The following is a 16464-nucleotide window of genomic DNA, read 5'->3' as shown; positions in this document are numbered from 1 at the left end:
GTTCAGCGGGTTATGTTTGATGTTGGAAGGTCAGTCAAATATTCCCCGTAACCTTGGAGGGCTTAAGCATTCTCCAAGTGCTGGCTGAGCGACTGAAAAGCAACCATCTCAAACAGGATTTTGTTTTTCTCTCCCTGTTTTTTTCTTCTTCATTTGGCTGAGGAGGTAACTCACAGATTGGAATGCTGCGCTTCAGTGGGGGTAGAAGTAGAGTGGGGGAAAGCACAAGCCAACTGGACATAGTGTGTTTGGGGTTTTTGCTTCATAACCTTTGTGCAAGACAAATCCCTGGGTTTATTAAGGATTCACTGGTGTCTCCATAAGCTCAGAAACCAGTATAGATCTTAGATGGTTTTCTACCTGAAGGGGAAAGATAATGAAAACAGAAACAGCAAGAGAGGCAGAAAACAGTACCCCGACTGGAATCTGAGCTGTGAGTTCAAGCACAATCCTTCACAATTAGGCTGGCACCAAAACAAAGTGTTTTTTATGAAACTGACTTTGAGTATGAGATTCAGTCCATGCTTTAAATCACAGAACAAGTGTTTTGAAAATTTGCAGGGGAATGTGTCACTCTTTGCTCTGTTAGCAAAATGATGCAAGAAAAAGTGTAAGCTTCAAAGGGAGAAACTGGGTTCAAGTAATATGCTCCACTGCCTCCTTCATTTTGAGCAAGAACTGTTTTCCTGTCTGCCTAGTTCAATGTTCTGTTTTAAACACGGGCCAGCTGTTGAACTCTCTGGCACCAGTGTCAGTTTTTTGCCCTTCTCTAGTACTTTGTGCCCAAAGATCTTAATCTATTCAAGAGCCTCATCTCAGGAGCTTTCTATATGGGGTTGATGCCCATTCTGCCAGTATGATACATCACTGGTGCAGTGTGGTAACCAGAATGGGATGCATGGGTTAGCAGCAGCAATCACTACACAAAAAGATGTATGAATCTCTCACCATATTCAGAGACAGTGAGATACCATGACAGAGATGAAGAATAGTCCCCCAGAGCTTAAGTTTTAATATGAAAGCTGCTGCAGCTTGACTGGAAACAGCATCCTCTTGACATGCAGGCTTGCTGCAGGTAATGATTCCCCCCCCTCCCAGTAGTACTGACTTTATGCAGTTGCAACTTGTTTCTATACCCACACCCATGAATCAGAGGCACTGTTCCAGAAGTTTCGACTGATTGTCTCATGTTTGGGACAAACTAAGAATGAGATAGCAGGAAGCCTTACAAAAAGCTCAGTTTAATAAAAGCATCACTTATTATGGTATTTTTAAGGTCTAAAATTGGTCTCTAATCTCAGTGAAAAAGCCAGACTATAAAAGAAGTAGGTAAATCCTTATCCATTGTTGTTCCTCTATATATTTAAGAAACAGCCTAGAGGTGGGATGTGTCCGGCTGACCAAGTTATAATAGGGCCAATCAGGGTGCAGCCAGCTTTGCCCTGATTGGCCCTGCCCCTGCAGCTCCCACCCTCCGTCCCTGGACTCTAGCCTCTTTGCTCTCAGACGCCTCAGTGCCTGGAGCCAGCAGCAGGTAAGGGGAGAGGCCCTGGGCAAAGGGTTGTGGTGGAGGGTCTGCTAACGAGGGCCTCTTGGCCTGCTAGGCTGGCCCTTCTGACAAGAGCCTCCTGGGCTGCTGACTGCCTGCTGCTAATGAGCTGCCCAGCCCCCACCCGCTGCAGCCCAAAGCCAAGTTAAGCTGCCTGGCTAGGAGCCAGGAGATTGGGCCCTTTCAAGGCCCGTTCTTAGGAACGGGCTTTGAAGCTAGTCAATACATAAAACTTAAAAAAAAAATACACCCTATTGAAACAGAAAGCTATGAATTGTGACTAGAAGCCACTGCCTGTGTTGTAGAGCGGTGGTCCCCAACCGCCAGGCCACGGCCCGGAGCTGGGCCGCGAAGGCCCTGGCACCGGGCCGCGGCTCCCTCTCCCCGCCCCCCCCACAGTAAGAAACTTCCCAGGCCGCAAGCAAATCGGCCGCAAAATCAAGCTTCTTTTTGTGGGGGGAGGAGGGGGGAGAGGGAAGCAGGGCCACACATGTGCAATGTGCGCATGCACGGGAGTGCCACGCATGCGCGGCCACACATGTGTGGCCGGGCGATTGCCGTCCCCGCCGCCGCTGGTCTGCAGCCTTAAAAAGGTTGCGGACCACTGTTTTAGAGAACCTTTCTAGGCAGAAGACTTAAAGCTGCCTCTTGAATTCACACTGTGGAGTTGTTCCAGATGCCAGCTGGAGATGTTCTGTGTGGAAGGGAAAATGCCCTCTCTCTTTTCTCACTTTACTCCATGCAGATTTCCTCTGGATGCTCCTGTCCCTTACCTCTCCTAGGGGATGCCCCAGTTCACCTTTGCTTGCTTCTGTGGGCTCCATGGCTTCTGCAACATGAAGGGGAAGAAGGAAGAGGCCAGCGGTGAGCAGGAGACAGCTGTTTGAAAGGGAAAGCAACCTACATACATCATCTCAACCCATACTTTTGTGGTGGAGGAACAATATTCTTGCAATCATTTGGTAAGACATTGTTGCCCCTTGAGTCTCAGGAATTCCCCTTTTCCACCCCTTCACTGGTCTTTTAAATAAATGATAGTGTTAATGGGTGGAGCATCTGTATTGTTTTTTCAAAAGATTTGGACCAGAAGGGAAGCAGCGCAGTCTATGCAGCCCACAGAGGGCAGCCTGCTTCCCAGCACACAGGCTCCCTTCCTCCATCCAGCTCCACCACAGAGGCTGATGGATTAACTCAGGAAGGTACACTGGCAGGAAGAGATGAACCCAGTGTGTGAATGATGGCCTCTATCATGAGTGTCAGCAGTGGAAAAAGGGAGAATGCGGAAGACGTTAATCTGCTTTCTTACATTTCATTTCTGTCTCCTTGGTTTTCTTCTCTAGGGACTCTGAAGGTCCAGCAAGACATGTCTGTTCAAATAACAGCCTCCCACAAGATCCAGAAGCTCGCTATATGAAATGGTTACTGGGCAGTATCCTCTTCTGAAGCACCCTTGAGGCCTGCTGTGGGTACTCAACGCATTCCATTGCTTGGCTGATGTTCCAATTTAGTATTATTTCTGCCCAAACCCCTTCAGAGTCAGGCTGTACTTTGAGTCTGGATTAAGGAAAACTCAGGTCTGTCTCCTGTCCTGCACTTTAGTTGTTTCAATCCTGCTCTGAAAGGAGTCATTGACACAGAACCCATCAGCTAGCATCTGTGCCCATAATATGCAGGGTAAGTAAGTGTGTGTGTGTGTGTCGGGGGGAAACTGCCTGTCTTGGTTCACAACCACAAATAGATCGCTGCCATTTACAGGGCAATCCTAAACAGAGTTACTCCAGCCTAAGCCCATTCATTTCAGCGTGCTTAGACAGGCATAACTCGCCTTAGGATCACACTGTTAAACATTAATTGGTTGCTTCTTGTTGTTAAGCACATTTCAATTGGACCAAAATGTGACACACTCTCAAGTAATTTTTAAAAATATTATTATGGCTAGGCATCTCAGAACCTAGAAGTGGCCCAAACCACTCTGGACTTCTGAAGGAGCTGATATGAAGTAATTATGGCAGTCTCTGCTTATGAAGAAGAGCCTCTTGTGGCGCAGAGTGGTAAGGCAGCAGAAATGTTTTCTGAAGCTGTCTGCCCATGAGGCTGGGAGTTCAATCCCAGCAGCCGGCTTAAGGTTGACTCAGCCTTCCATCTTCCCGAGGTGTAAAATGAGTACCCAGCTTGCTGGGGGGTAAACGGTAATGACTGGGGAAGGCACTGGCAAACCACCCCTTATTGAGTCTGCCATGAAAACGCTGGAGGGCGTCTCCCCAAGGGTCAGACATGACCCAGTGCTTGCACAGGGGATAGCTTTACTTTTACCTTTTACTGCTTATGAAATGAATGTACCAACAAGGATTCTCACCCCTTATGTGGAACATCCACATAAGGGGCGAGAATCCTCATTCCCCCCCCTTTCTTTATCGGGTTGTGCTGGGCTGGCCCTGCCACCACCAATCTTCTGAGGCTGCCCCCGGTCTCCGGAGAGCGAGAGCAGCCTCGGAGGCATAGCGGAGTTGGGGCCAGTCCAGTGCAACACAGCGCTGTGCCTCACTGGGCTGGCCCCGCCCCCACTCTCCAGAGGGTGGGAACAGCCTTAGAAGACTGGCGGTAGCAACGCCAGAGCACTGAATATGCCTCAGTGATCTGTTACCGCTGCCCATCTACTGGCACGATCCCTGAGGGTGTGACTATGGACATCATGTCCATAGACTTCTGTCTATGGGCCAGTAGATGTTCCACATCAAACAGTAAAAATGATAGTATATCAGTCTAACTGGTCCACCACCAAAAACCAGTCTGATACAATGAAGTCAGTATTTAAAAATGAACGTGCTACATTTGGTCATATTAAATAGCATTTTCATAAACGGCCGAAACAGTCCAAGTCCCAAATCCCTGTAATACCCTTTATTAAAATCAATAAAAATGACACAAAACTATGAGCTATCGAACTCCTCCTTGGGCTGGATGTTTTAAAAGAGTGTGGGGGAATATGGGGGGGAAACATTGTTTAAGGCTAGTATTTCAAAACCATTTGTTGGTTTAGATAATCAGATGAATTTGGTCCTGCAAGCACAGGATGAGTTGACTAGGAAGGCAGGTTCTTTCTTTACCAATAACTTATCTTAAACTTTCCAGTCATCCTAACAGCCCTAAACACCAGATTTGCACCAACGTAGTGAAATCATACAGCCAGTTGATCTGGTCTCCTTTCAAGAGGAGACTACTTTGGCCCTTTGCCAGGACCCACACAGTGATTGCTTTATTATGCTTTTTCATTGCAAGGGGAGAATGTGAAATCTCTCTCTAGAAAAGATGAGCTATGTGTGATGCCATCCCAAAGGAGAGGAGGTTTTTGTGTAAAGAAAAATGAGGAACTAACTTTAATTAGCCTTTGTCAGGTACTGGGGGATGATGTTGCTGTAGGAGATGGCAGAGCTACTTCAAACCTGTAATTCCAAAGAGCAGTACAATAATGGCCTGACGCCACAATGAGGGCTCATCTGGCACACAGTCATCATTCTTCGTGAATCACTCTGAAAGGTTCACAGGATAAGCCTTTCTTATTGCCATGGAGCTGAAAGAAGATACTTTTACTGAAGGCAAATATACACAAAAGGAAAACGAGGGAAATAACCTGATTTACTTCCATTCTTGCTGTCACTGCAACAGAGACCTTTTGAGGTTATAACCCAGTACATACTTGCTTGGGGCCATCTCTAAGCATGAATACGGTCAGGGTAACTATGACCCTGACTTAAATTTAGATCTAACAAAGTTTGTCCCTACTACATTTTAGCCATTTGATAATGATTATACAAATCTCAGTGCTCATACATAAGGTTGCACTGATTTCCAAAGGGCTAACAAGTTGCTATCAGGGCAGGGAATCCCCAACTCCAAGTAGCAGTGAGAGAATTTTTTTTTTAGAAGAGTTGGTTTTTATACCACCACCCCCTTTTCACTTCCTGAAGGAGTCTCAAAGCGGCTTACAGTCGTATTTGCTTTTCTCCCCACAACAGACACCCGGTGAGGTACATGAGTCTGAGAGAGCCCTGACAGGACTTCTCAGTCAGAACAGCCCTATCAGGGCTGTTACTAGCCCAAGGTCACCCAGCTGGCTGCATGTGGAGGAGCAGGGAATCAGACCTGGCTCACCAGATTAGAAGCTGCCACTCCTAACCACTCACCAGCAGCTTGAGGATGACATTGCTTCTGGGGAAAACCTGGAATGAATTATACAATTATATGCGGCAGTGCCCCAGAACTAGTAGTGGAAGAGTTGTTAATATTAAAAACAACTGCCAGAACTTTGTCTCAATGATTCTTCCAGGATATGCAAGGCACTATCTGCGGAAATATTAGCCCTTCTCAGAGCCAGAATGTCTCCTAATGTTTAATTTACTTGACAATATTAGGTAAGAAAGTAAAAAAAAATAGTATGACAAAGCTTTCCCCCAAGTTTGATTTGTTTTGATCTTTTGACAGATCTTGCCAAGAGTACTTTCATTGCATTGATTTAAGGTGAAGAACATGGCTACACAGCGAGCTTGGAAGAGTCCAGAATATGTACAAATTACAGGAATGAAGCTAAGAAAAAGACCATCATTCAAACCAATGCACTGCTATAATATCTTCATAAAGACTGACAAGATGAAATTGTACAAAAAGACCATCTTATTTGACCTAACCCCTTTACTGTGTACACCTGAATTACTAATGCTGGAATCTGAAACTGTGAATTAGGAGTTAATCTAATTACTTCAATAATACTGGCTGTGGCTTATAATGTACTAGAATAGTATGAATATCAGGTTTATTACAGGATGTGCAATTTTTGCATTCCACTATTATCCAAAGTAGAAAAGATTCTTTAAAAAAAGCATATTTTTATTTTTGCACTAAGACTACTTAGTATAACTGTAAGAAGCACTTTATTCCTGTAAACTCAATATATAGGAGTGTAGGGTTGGGGAGCCTCTCCATGTTCATAGTCATCTGGTTTTTCAGGATGTATGTCTTCAGTGAAATTACACATCCACTTGTAATTCCTACTGACATAGTCTCTAACTGGCATGGACATTTGGTATCTTTACCTTATTTCTAAAAGTCAGTATGTCAACATATGACAACCTTAAGGGGCCTAATATTCAGCAGGCAGCTGGCTCAGCATTTTTCTGAATTCTTATCTTAGAAATCCTACCCACCCCTCCATTTTCACCCCAACAGTTAATTATTAAAACAATGGTTTACCCTAATTTATTTTTCAATAGAAAACACATGATCCAAATCTCATAATTACCATAGTAATTGATAGGTATTTTAATCTACGCAGACACACACTGCCTTCAATCTTGTGCGTGTCTACATGTGCAGTATACAACATGTGCACCAGTTCCACTGTATCTCTGATTCATGGAAAGGATGGTTCTCTGAGCCATCTGTTTATTGAATGTACCTATAGTCAGTTTGCACAGCCACTTTATAATACATGGGTCATTAAAAGACTATAAGCCACTAATGAGTAAATGAAAGTTGATGTATCTATTGACTACTACATTTATCTACATGTAAGTATAATCTAAGTTTATTCTGAATTTATTTTGATTTCATAGTGAGCCATGTTTTCAAAATACATATAATCCAGATATGGACCACAACCCAGGGAGCTGTTCTTCAGACTGCAACATACCTAGGTGGATACATAGGAGACCGCATGAAAGCATGATAGGGCAATGACAGATTTAGAGAAAATACATGAAACAAGCTTTCAAGCAGTTCTTTAGCAAGCCATATGAAAACAAACTTCCTCACTGAACTGAGAACTTGCTGAGTCCATAAGCTCATATAAGGTCTCTTTCTGCCTGTTATTTGACTCTAAGGAAGTTTCTCTTCTGGGATCAATGATGCTGACAACTTTGGGGATAATAGTCATATTTGACATATTTAGCACTGAGGGTGCTCTACAAAAGCAAAATGTTACTGATGACAAGCACAAGCTTCAGTCCATTCTTCCCCACAAATTTCTTACAATCGATAAGTGGCATTAAATAGCTTTTTGAGAAGGCTAGGATCCAATTGTCCATATTCACTGTTAATATAACTCTGTGGAACTCTATGGTTGTGCAGAACTCTTAAGTTTAAAGGCACAAGTGTCTGCTTGCAGTATATGCTTGTTGCAATTCATTCAGATAAATAGGGAATCAATTCTCTTTTCAGTATTTTTCACAGAACCATTGATATTTGTTCAGGAGATTTGGGGCCTGATCTATATGACAGATATGTAATTATGAAATTTCCTGCATTCTGCAGGGGGTTGGACTAGATGACTCTGGAAGTAGCATCCAATTCTATGATTTTACCATTCCTTTGGAAATATACTCTAGTTGATCTGCCCTGGAATGTCAGAAATATGGTATTTAGAGAGGCTGAAGAGACTGTTTTTAAAACTGGTTCTAGGTGTGTCCATCACAAGGAGGTTCTTGCCTTGCCAGAGCCACACTGGCTGGTCTAATCTGCACCTCCAGGTCTTCAGCAAAGAAACACAACTAATTCTTGTACCAGGACATCAAAGCAGAATATCTCCTCAATGCAGGCTATATTGGTTGTCTCTTTCCTTTCATTCTCTAGATTCTGTCATATGGGAACCTAAATAGAAATATTCCTCAGGAGTCTTCCAGCTTCAGTAGCCATAGAAACCTGCTATTTTTATCTATTTTTGCATGATATCAATAAATGGCTTTTTCTGCAGTGCACAGATAGACGATGAGGTCAACTCATCTTCCAACTAACAAGATATATCTTGAATAAGCCATGCACAGCTGTTGTATAATATTGTACATGAAAGATGACAAAACACAAAATTTATTTATAAGTGTATAGTGGAATCTCCTAAGAAAATTATTCCTGTGCCATCATGTGCCCTTTCATAGAAATATTTGTGAAAGCTCTTAAACAAAACCCTTTATAGCACAAATTATGAAAAACATGCCTGAGCTATATATTTCTTTGGGTACCCAATCTTTTTTCTTTAAAAAGTAAACCACAGTCTTTCCTAAGATAAAGCTAATTGTAACAATACAGAAGATAAACCAGTTATAATTTTATTGTCTGATAGAAGGATGAATCAAATTGCAAAATGCACTTCGAAAGTGAATAACGCAGGCATTCTCTTAGATGGTTCTTGAATCACTAATATTGTCCAGGATTCAAAATATCATGGTTGTGTAGTGTGATGATTATGGTAAATCTTCCATATCAGTTTGGAATCCTAATTATAAATCAAATTGCTGAGCTGTATTCAAATCAATATATGTAACAGGTGCTTCTTAGAATCATTTTCAGTAAATCTAAAACAAACATCTCCGGTTATTCAATTCATTATGTAAATTCCTGATGCTTTTTGGTAAATCCAGTTTCCATTTATCTGAACCTCTAAGGCCATCTGAATGCCTTGAATGCCTCCCTTTCAACAAATAAAACTGTACTGTACTGCATAAATATCTTTGAACAATTATACCAAGGTTCCCAAACTGTAGATGCTCATAAGTTCATACAAGCCATATGTTGAACAAAAAATGGATGGAATGGTGCTAAACAAAGTTAACATTCATGAACTATATGCAACAATACAAATACGAAACAAGTTTCATCTGTGCATAGCTTGGAGCTACTGAGGTCACCTTGCCAAACCTAATCAATAGTTGTCAACGCCTGAAACCTCAGGTGAAGTAAATCAAAGGAGCTCCACTGACTTTACTAGCTGCTGAGTATGCCCTATATACTCCATCACTTCTCAGTATTGAGACAACACGGACCATCAGATCAGTAAAACTCTCACGGCCCAGTTGATTCTCTTTTAACACTCAACCGTTATCTTTGGATGGCAAGAACATGGCCAATGACTTCTGGTATAACAAGGTGGTTTACAAGGTTGTATTATAAATTACAGATGCTTATCATGTCTAGATTTTTCACTCCAATACTCGCTTATTGATTGGTCTGCCAGTTGATTAATTCCCTTTCTTACCTGACCCCTTGATTTGGAACCAGCTATTTTGCTTGCCTTCCATTCTGTCTTTTCTATCTGTTTCAAAACTATGCACTTGAAATAAGCACTTTCTTGCTGTAACTGTGGAAGCATGCTTAGGAGAGCAGATATGTTAATTGCAGTAATAAAGACGACTTTATTATTACATCTTTTCACAGTCTACAATTTACATCTACCACGCTGAAGCTGTGGCATTGTTTACCACAGAAACCGATGAGCTGAAATATTAACTGCACCCCTAACCTGAACAATTGCATATTTAACCAGAGAAAAGTTCAAAGATAGCATATGTGTATGTATGACTGAAAATTGAGGTCATTCTGTTGACAACTGAGCCTCCCACTCAGTTGGATTATGAAAACAATACAGAAATAGCAGAACTGTAGTTATGCTTCCATTCTAGCGGCTATACCATTTTGGGTTGCTTGCTAATAAGCACTGAGCAGCAGAAGGGGATTAAAGAAATTTGGGGACTTAATGCAGAATATCACAATGGTTCTCTCTAGGGTGGGAAACATGTTATGATAAACTAAATGTATGACAACTTGCTGCCCTTCAGTGGAATCCCAAAATCTGGTGCCCTTTGCTCTGCCAGCTATTGTAAAAAGGATGCATGCTTTTTGCCTCTCATAGTACACTTCATAGTCCTTCATAGTCCACTTTGGGACTCAAGGCAGACTATAGTGATCTGCTCACATAAAGATCAGTTACTAACTGGTTTCCATTCATCCTTATCAGGAAAAGTGAAGCCTACACTTGAGGACCCAGTTGTAATAAGGTGAAAAGTTGTCAGACATAGCTCTGACAGAAATCCTGTGTGTGTGTAAGTAATTTGTCTCTATATTACAAGGTACAGAGAGACAGCACAGCAGCTTAGTCATGTGTCATAATGGTAGTCATTTTACTAATGCCTATTAAGGCCCATTTTGCAAGTGAAATTACAGATGCGTCAAGTTATACAAGGCATTGGTGCCCTGCCAGTTGCACAAAACTGGATACAGATGGAATTGAAGGAGCATGCTGTTTTCACATGGTTATTGTGATCCAGTCATGATAGCCGGATCTTTTAAAGCTTTCATATGTCACATTTAATTTGCAAAATCCATTACAAATTCTTGTGTCTGGTTTCATAATAATGGGGTATAGTTAGTATTGTTTCCATTTGACAAAGGGAGAATGAAGACTGAAAGAGTTGTGTGATTTGCAAAATCCATATAATGATGAAACTGGAAACTAAACCCACAGCCTCTGATCCAATTCAGTGCAGATGCCAAAAACATAAGTTTATGAATCAGTGCAGAACATCTTGGACCTAAATCACAGACACAGCCTATTATATTTGAATATTATTTCAATAACAAAATAATTTTGTCCAGTTACATTGATTCCCAAATATTTGAGGGAGTCATTAGTTACTGTACATTCTGTACTCTTTATAATATAGATTCAAATGAATAGCTGGGTTGGTCAGAAGCAGCACAACAAAATCAGAGTCCAGTAGCACTTTTAAGACCAACAAAGATAAATAAATAAATATTTGTTGGTCTTAAAGGTGCTATTGGACTCTGATTTTCTTTATATTATTCTTGTTGCACCTGAAGATGATCCAGATTCTTCAATATGTTCCATTACATACTATGATTTATGTGGATCCAAGACTGTTAGGACCAGTTGGATGTAAGAATTTTCCGAATTCTGGCATAAACTTTGTCATCAAAGTGTCTGAAATATTCTCCTGGGCTTCTAACGTACTTGAGGAGCTGGCAGGCCCTCTGTGGGTGTGGTCCCATTGCAAAGGAAAGGCGATCATTCCTGAACCTACCAGAAAAACACAAACCCCCACTTTACAAAGCAAATTTAAAACAAGAAACCAAAAGGTTATTGGCTCTGAGGGGCTAATCTGACCTATTTGAACCTGAAACGTGTTAAGTGGAAGCCATTTTTTACCCAGTACTTTCAATGTAAAGTCATAAAATATTTGTGTCAATATTTTCTAATCTGGCTTCTTACTTTTACATACAGTGGCTTGCTTCCATCAATCTGTCCGTGCATGAATGCCAGTATCTCTTTTTTGGTCCTAGCTTCAGTTTTACAGCAGCAGCAAGCAGCCCACAATTTAAAAATAACTGCTTTGACAGTTTTGATGTAAATATGTGAATGACTTGATTATCTGTTTTCGCATTCTGCACTTGCCTGGAGCCAGGGGAGTTGTGGATGGAACTGGATCTGAGAAAGTATTAGCGCCATCTGCAGGACATTCCCCTACACAACAGAGCAGCTGACCCAGTTCCTTATTTCCACTAGTGCAGTTCTTCCCAGCACACTCTGATCCATGTTGCACTGGCAGCAAAATTTCACAATTTTCATTTCACTGGAAATCAGTCAAGCAGGAGAGAGGTGCCTCATCATTTCCAGATTCTCTAACTGAGGGAGGAAAAGGATAAGAGTGATTTCTCCCTTAATATGGTCAAAATCAGCTAACACCTTTACTGCTTGATCTTATAGACATTTACATGGCAGTAAATGACCCGCTGAGTTCAGCGTTATGTGGCATACGGATACAGAAATGTGTGGCTCCAATTTCCCCTCAGATCTGGAGCAATAATATTATCAACCAGATCTCTGGGTAGAAAAAGAGAATTGCTTAAAAGCTAGGTGCTCTCACTCTCTCAGGATTAACTTCTTCCTGGGCCTTCCAGCAGCTCTGTCTTTAAGGGCAGTTATAGCCCAAGATTTAAAAACACATACATAGCGAGATGTTGTAGTGTTTGCCTTCCCTATGAAACCCACGGCATATGAGAAAGTTAAACTGAAAGTGTCATTACTTTCCACAGAACAAAGTTAAACCAGACACTCGAAAGGATCCTGCTACTCTTCCCTGAAGATCTCAGACCACCTCCACACAAGAGGAAACCCCTGCACTGGTGTTCTTAAAGAATCAAACAAAGCAAAACTTTCTGCACAAAATTTTGCCTCCTTTCAGCAGTGTCTTGATCTCTTTAGAGCTTAACTTACATTTTCTAGTGATGAATTTTTGAATTTGGTTTCCCACCATTCTGCCACTTTGTGTTATTAGTGTCACATGTTCACCCTGCCTACCACCATCCTGCCCCCACCCTCAGGTTGTCCCCTGAGCTGAGTTACAATTCTTTCCCTTTATAATATAGCAATCTTATAATGTGGGGACAAAACAGGCAGCGAGGGTTCATGTAGCCTTCTCCTTGCAATTACATGTACATGAAGTTCCTTTCTTTTCCTTTCTTCGTGGGTAGGTGCCATATGCTTGTACTGTTTTCTTCATTCTCCCCCTATGGTTCCCAGTGCTGTTTCTTTTTTAAAACAATGTTATGATGTTACAGATAAGCAAAAAAAAAGAAAAGGAGATTCAGTTGCTGAAGTACATAAGGACACATTAGCACGCTTCATAATTACTGAATTGATGTATCAAGTTCGACGATTACCAGCCATTTTCCTAAGTGGTGACTAAGAAGAAGCGTGGAACCTTTGAAATGGTGGCAACCCTGCTGTCCAGCCTTTTTAAACAATGTTACGATGTTATAACGTTACTGCACATCCACAAAAGAAAAGGTGGTTCTGTTGCTGACAAAGTACATGAAGACAGAGCCACACAACCAAGGCCAAGGGAAGTGCAGAACTCATGAGGCAGATTGGATTCAAATTCAAGAAAAAAATCCTCCCAAATAAATCCACCTTTTGTGGAAGGGGTGCTGCAAAGTTGGAGAATCAGCTGGGGATTCAACTCTCTAGGAAATAGCGGCAACACTGAGGTGTGGAAAAGGTCTCAGAACAAAAGAGGACCATTCTCTCTTTCTCTGGAAAATGCCCCCATCCCCACCTTTCTCTTTCTTGCCTTTCATGTAGGAACAGCTACAGTTTTAATTATTTTTTAAAAAACACAAATAAAAAGCCCCTCTTTTTGAAATTTGGACCTACTGGAATTGCAAGAGGCAAGCTCCTGGGTAAAAACAATGGCTGAGATGAGGAGTGACTCCAAAACTTTCAAAAACACGGTCTTCAGTAACATCTTAGCTGGCTTTTAAAAGACACATTAAAGTATATGCTTGTGACTCTGGAGAGGAATGGAGGGGGAGGAGAGAGACTGTCAAAACTTTGGGAAAAGAGGGAGCAGGCAAGGAAGAAGGGAAGCAGACACAGTACAGGGAGAGAGTCCAGCAGAAGATGGGAATGGGACTGAGATTCCCCCTCTCTTGCAAGTCTTTTCAGGTCCCCACTTGCTAACTATCAGCCATCTGACTGAATAAAAACTTCATGTTCAGAGGCAGGTGACCTCTGGCAGATACTGGTGGAGGGAGGCAACCAAGGAGGGCTGTTGCCTTTGTGCTCTAAGGCATTGGTCCCCAACCTGCGGGCTGTGGCCCGGTGCTGGGCCGCGAAGGCCATGGCGCCAGGCCGCGGTTCCCTCTCCCCCCCCGCAGTAAAAAACTTCCCAGGCTGCAAGCTTGCGGCCTGAGAAGCTTCTTAGTGCGGGAGGGGGGGACAGGGAATCAGGGCCGCGCCCGCGCATGGCACATACACGGCCGGGTGCACATGTGCCATGCGCGGCCGAAATAGCGCATGTGCGGCACTTTTTGATCGTGCATGGCGCATGTGCGCAATGCGTGGGCGCGCATACACAATGCGCGGGCGGGTCAGTTGCCCTGCCGGTCCCCAGCCTAAAAAAGGTTGTGGACCACTGCTCTAAGGCAGCGGTCGTCAACATGTGGTCCTCCAGATGTTCATGGACTACAATTCCCATGAGCCCCTGCCAGCAATGCCACAGATTGACGACCCCTGCTCTAAGGGATTCTTAGAGGCATCTGACTGGCAACTGTGTGAAACAGGACACTGCACTAGATGGTCCCTTAAATTGACCCAACATGACTGTCCACAGTATCTTGCTACAATTCTTTAAAGAGCAGCATTATACCCATATATTGCTAAAACAGCTTATCTAGAGCCATTTGGCAGGCTAACAATTGATTCAGGCTAAAGGCTTTCTGATTTGTTAGCCACTATGGTGAAAGCAGCACATAGTTTTGTCTTGGCTTCTTGAAGCAGACAAATCTAAATAGTTTTAAGTTCAAGGGTACAGAGTTTAATGCTGGGCATAAGCTTTTGTGTGCATGTACACCTAATAGAATTAAACTTTGTTCATCTTAAAGGTGCCACTGGACTCAAACTTTGTTCTATTTCCGACCAGCCTACCCACTAAAATCCAAAAAGTATTTGGGTTTCACACCAGAGGTGAGGAACTTTCCACAGGCATTTGGCTGGGCCTTTCACTAGGGACATACCCTAATCCTGAGATCACTAATTCCATGGGAAAAACATAACATTATTTTTGTTGTTGCTGTACAGGTTTACTTGGGGCATAGCTAGGGCATTTTGGAGAGATCTCGTGATTCAAATGGACTGTTTTACACAGAGTTCGGTAAACTGAGCATCATTCACTCTTCTTAGGCTCTCACTAGATGTGTATCGGAGCTCATTTCAATAACCTTCCCCTTAAAATAAACAGACCAAAGGTCGGGTTGTAAGTTCTCCTTTTACCAATTCACTGTAACTACCATCAGTAATTTGGCAAATGAAGATTCTTGAAAAACAGGCACCCTAAAGATTAATCAAACCTTATTTCAGCATAAGCAATAATGGGCTGCCACTAAGGATGCAACGACTGACTCCTTTCTCTCCATGCAGTGCTTTCTCTTTGCCCTCAAGTAACACCTGATATATGGTTAAAGGTAAAGGTATCCCCTGTGCAGGCACCGAGTCATGTCTGACCCTTGGGGTGACGCCCTCCAGCGTTTTCATGGCAGACTCGATACCGGGTGGTTTGCCAGTGCCTTCCCCAGTCATTACCATTTACCCCCCAGCAAGCTGGGTACTCATTTTACCGACCTTGGAAGGATGGAAGGCTGAGTCAACCTTGAGCTCCCGATCGAACTCCCAGCCTCATGGACAGAGCTTTCAGACTGCATTTCTGCTGCCTTACCACTCTGCCCCACAAGAGGCTCTAATTTATGGTTAAGGACATTCAAAGCAAGTGACCTTCAAAGCTGGCTTACCATTGCCTGCCTCTTGATATGGGCCTCCCTTCCAAGGACTAGCCAGGACAGATCCTGGTTAGCTTCTCAAATCACATGACATCATGGTGGCCTGGCCTATCCTGTCCAGCACTGGGTTCGCTTTATTATGTAGGTCAGGGGTAGTCAAACTGCGGCACTCCAGATGTCCATGGCAGGGGCTCCTGGGAATTGTAGTCCATGGACATCTGGAGGGCCGCAGTTTGACTACCCCTGATGTAGGTGGTCTGAAAAAAAGGGTGAGGGACCAAAAGGCTTGAAATATATATTGAGAAACACGAAAAATGCAGACACCATTCGCTTACTATTGCTTAAACCGGCTAACTCGTGCAATAAACGGGAAAGTTTTGTTGAAGATTAGTTACAGTGGTTCGGTTCAGTCCAGGAGCCACAACAGATTAGCGCCGTTTCCCTTTGGGGCAAAATGCTTCGCGTCCTCTGATTACACTACGGCGACTGGCGAACAAAGGGGTGGTAATTGCTCCAGATTGACTAAAGGAGATTTATTGTTACTATTGATAACGATCTTTTACAGAGCAATTGAATAGCGCGAATGAGGCGCTCAGGTTCATTAACCCCAAAGGTGCATTCAACACAGGGAGTCGCACCATCTCCACTCAACTCTCCATGACCGGAGCAAGCCGCCTCCGCAGCGAACAGCAGAGCGCTACCTCGACGCATCTCCGCCCGCGGGCCTATCCGGGAGAAGACATTCCTCCCCCCCCCCGGAACAACCGAATGGTAGCACCCATCAGAACCCTCGTTAC

At 43.1% G+C, this 16464-nt stretch overlaps 1 protein-coding gene and 2 long non-coding RNA genes across 4 annotated transcripts in view; 1 reads left to right on the top strand and 2 right to left on the bottom strand.

Moving 5' to 3' along the window:
- The window catches only part of LOC143836027 (uncharacterized), a 32343-nt gene that overhangs the window by 15739 nt on the left and 140 nt on the right, over positions 1-16464 (bottom strand). For both annotated transcript variants that reach the window (XR_013230461.1, XR_013230460.1), the window contains exon 2: positions 2323-2378. This is a non-coding gene — a long non-coding RNA (uncharacterized LOC143836027). The remainder of the gene's footprint in view (positions 1-2322; positions 2379-16464) is intronic.
- BLACAT1 (BLACAT1 overlapping LEMD1 locus) lies at positions 2335-9721 on the top strand. Its single transcript, XM_077334731.1, has 3 exons — positions 2335-2511; positions 2890-3223; positions 6032-9721. Exon 1 carries the CDS (start codon positions 2335-2337, stop codon positions 2434-2436), a length of 102 nt encoding a protein of 33 aa, XP_077190846.1. The 3' UTR covers positions 2437-2511; positions 2890-3223; positions 6032-9721.
- Positions 9706-16454, bottom strand: LOC143836028 (uncharacterized). Its single transcript, XR_013230462.1, has 2 exons — positions 15680-16454; positions 9706-11411 (listed from the first exon to the last, which is right to left on the bottom strand). It is a non-coding gene; the product is annotated as an uncharacterized LOC143836028 (long non-coding RNA).

The sequence above is a fragment of the Paroedura picta genome, chromosome 4 (genome assembly GCF_049243985.1).
Source record: "Paroedura picta isolate Pp20150507F chromosome 4, Ppicta_v3.0, whole genome shotgun sequence".
Taxonomy (NCBI): Eukaryota; Metazoa; Chordata; class Lepidosauria; order Squamata; family Gekkonidae; genus Paroedura; species Paroedura picta.
Note: the sequence above shows the minus strand (reverse complement) of the source record. Positions and strands in the feature narration are given on the sequence as shown.

Coding starts and splice junctions, on each gene's coding strand:
- BLACAT1 (XM_077334731.1), top strand. CDS start 2,335: ATGCCCCAGTTCACCTTTGCTTGCTTCTGTGGGCTCCATGGCTTCTGC.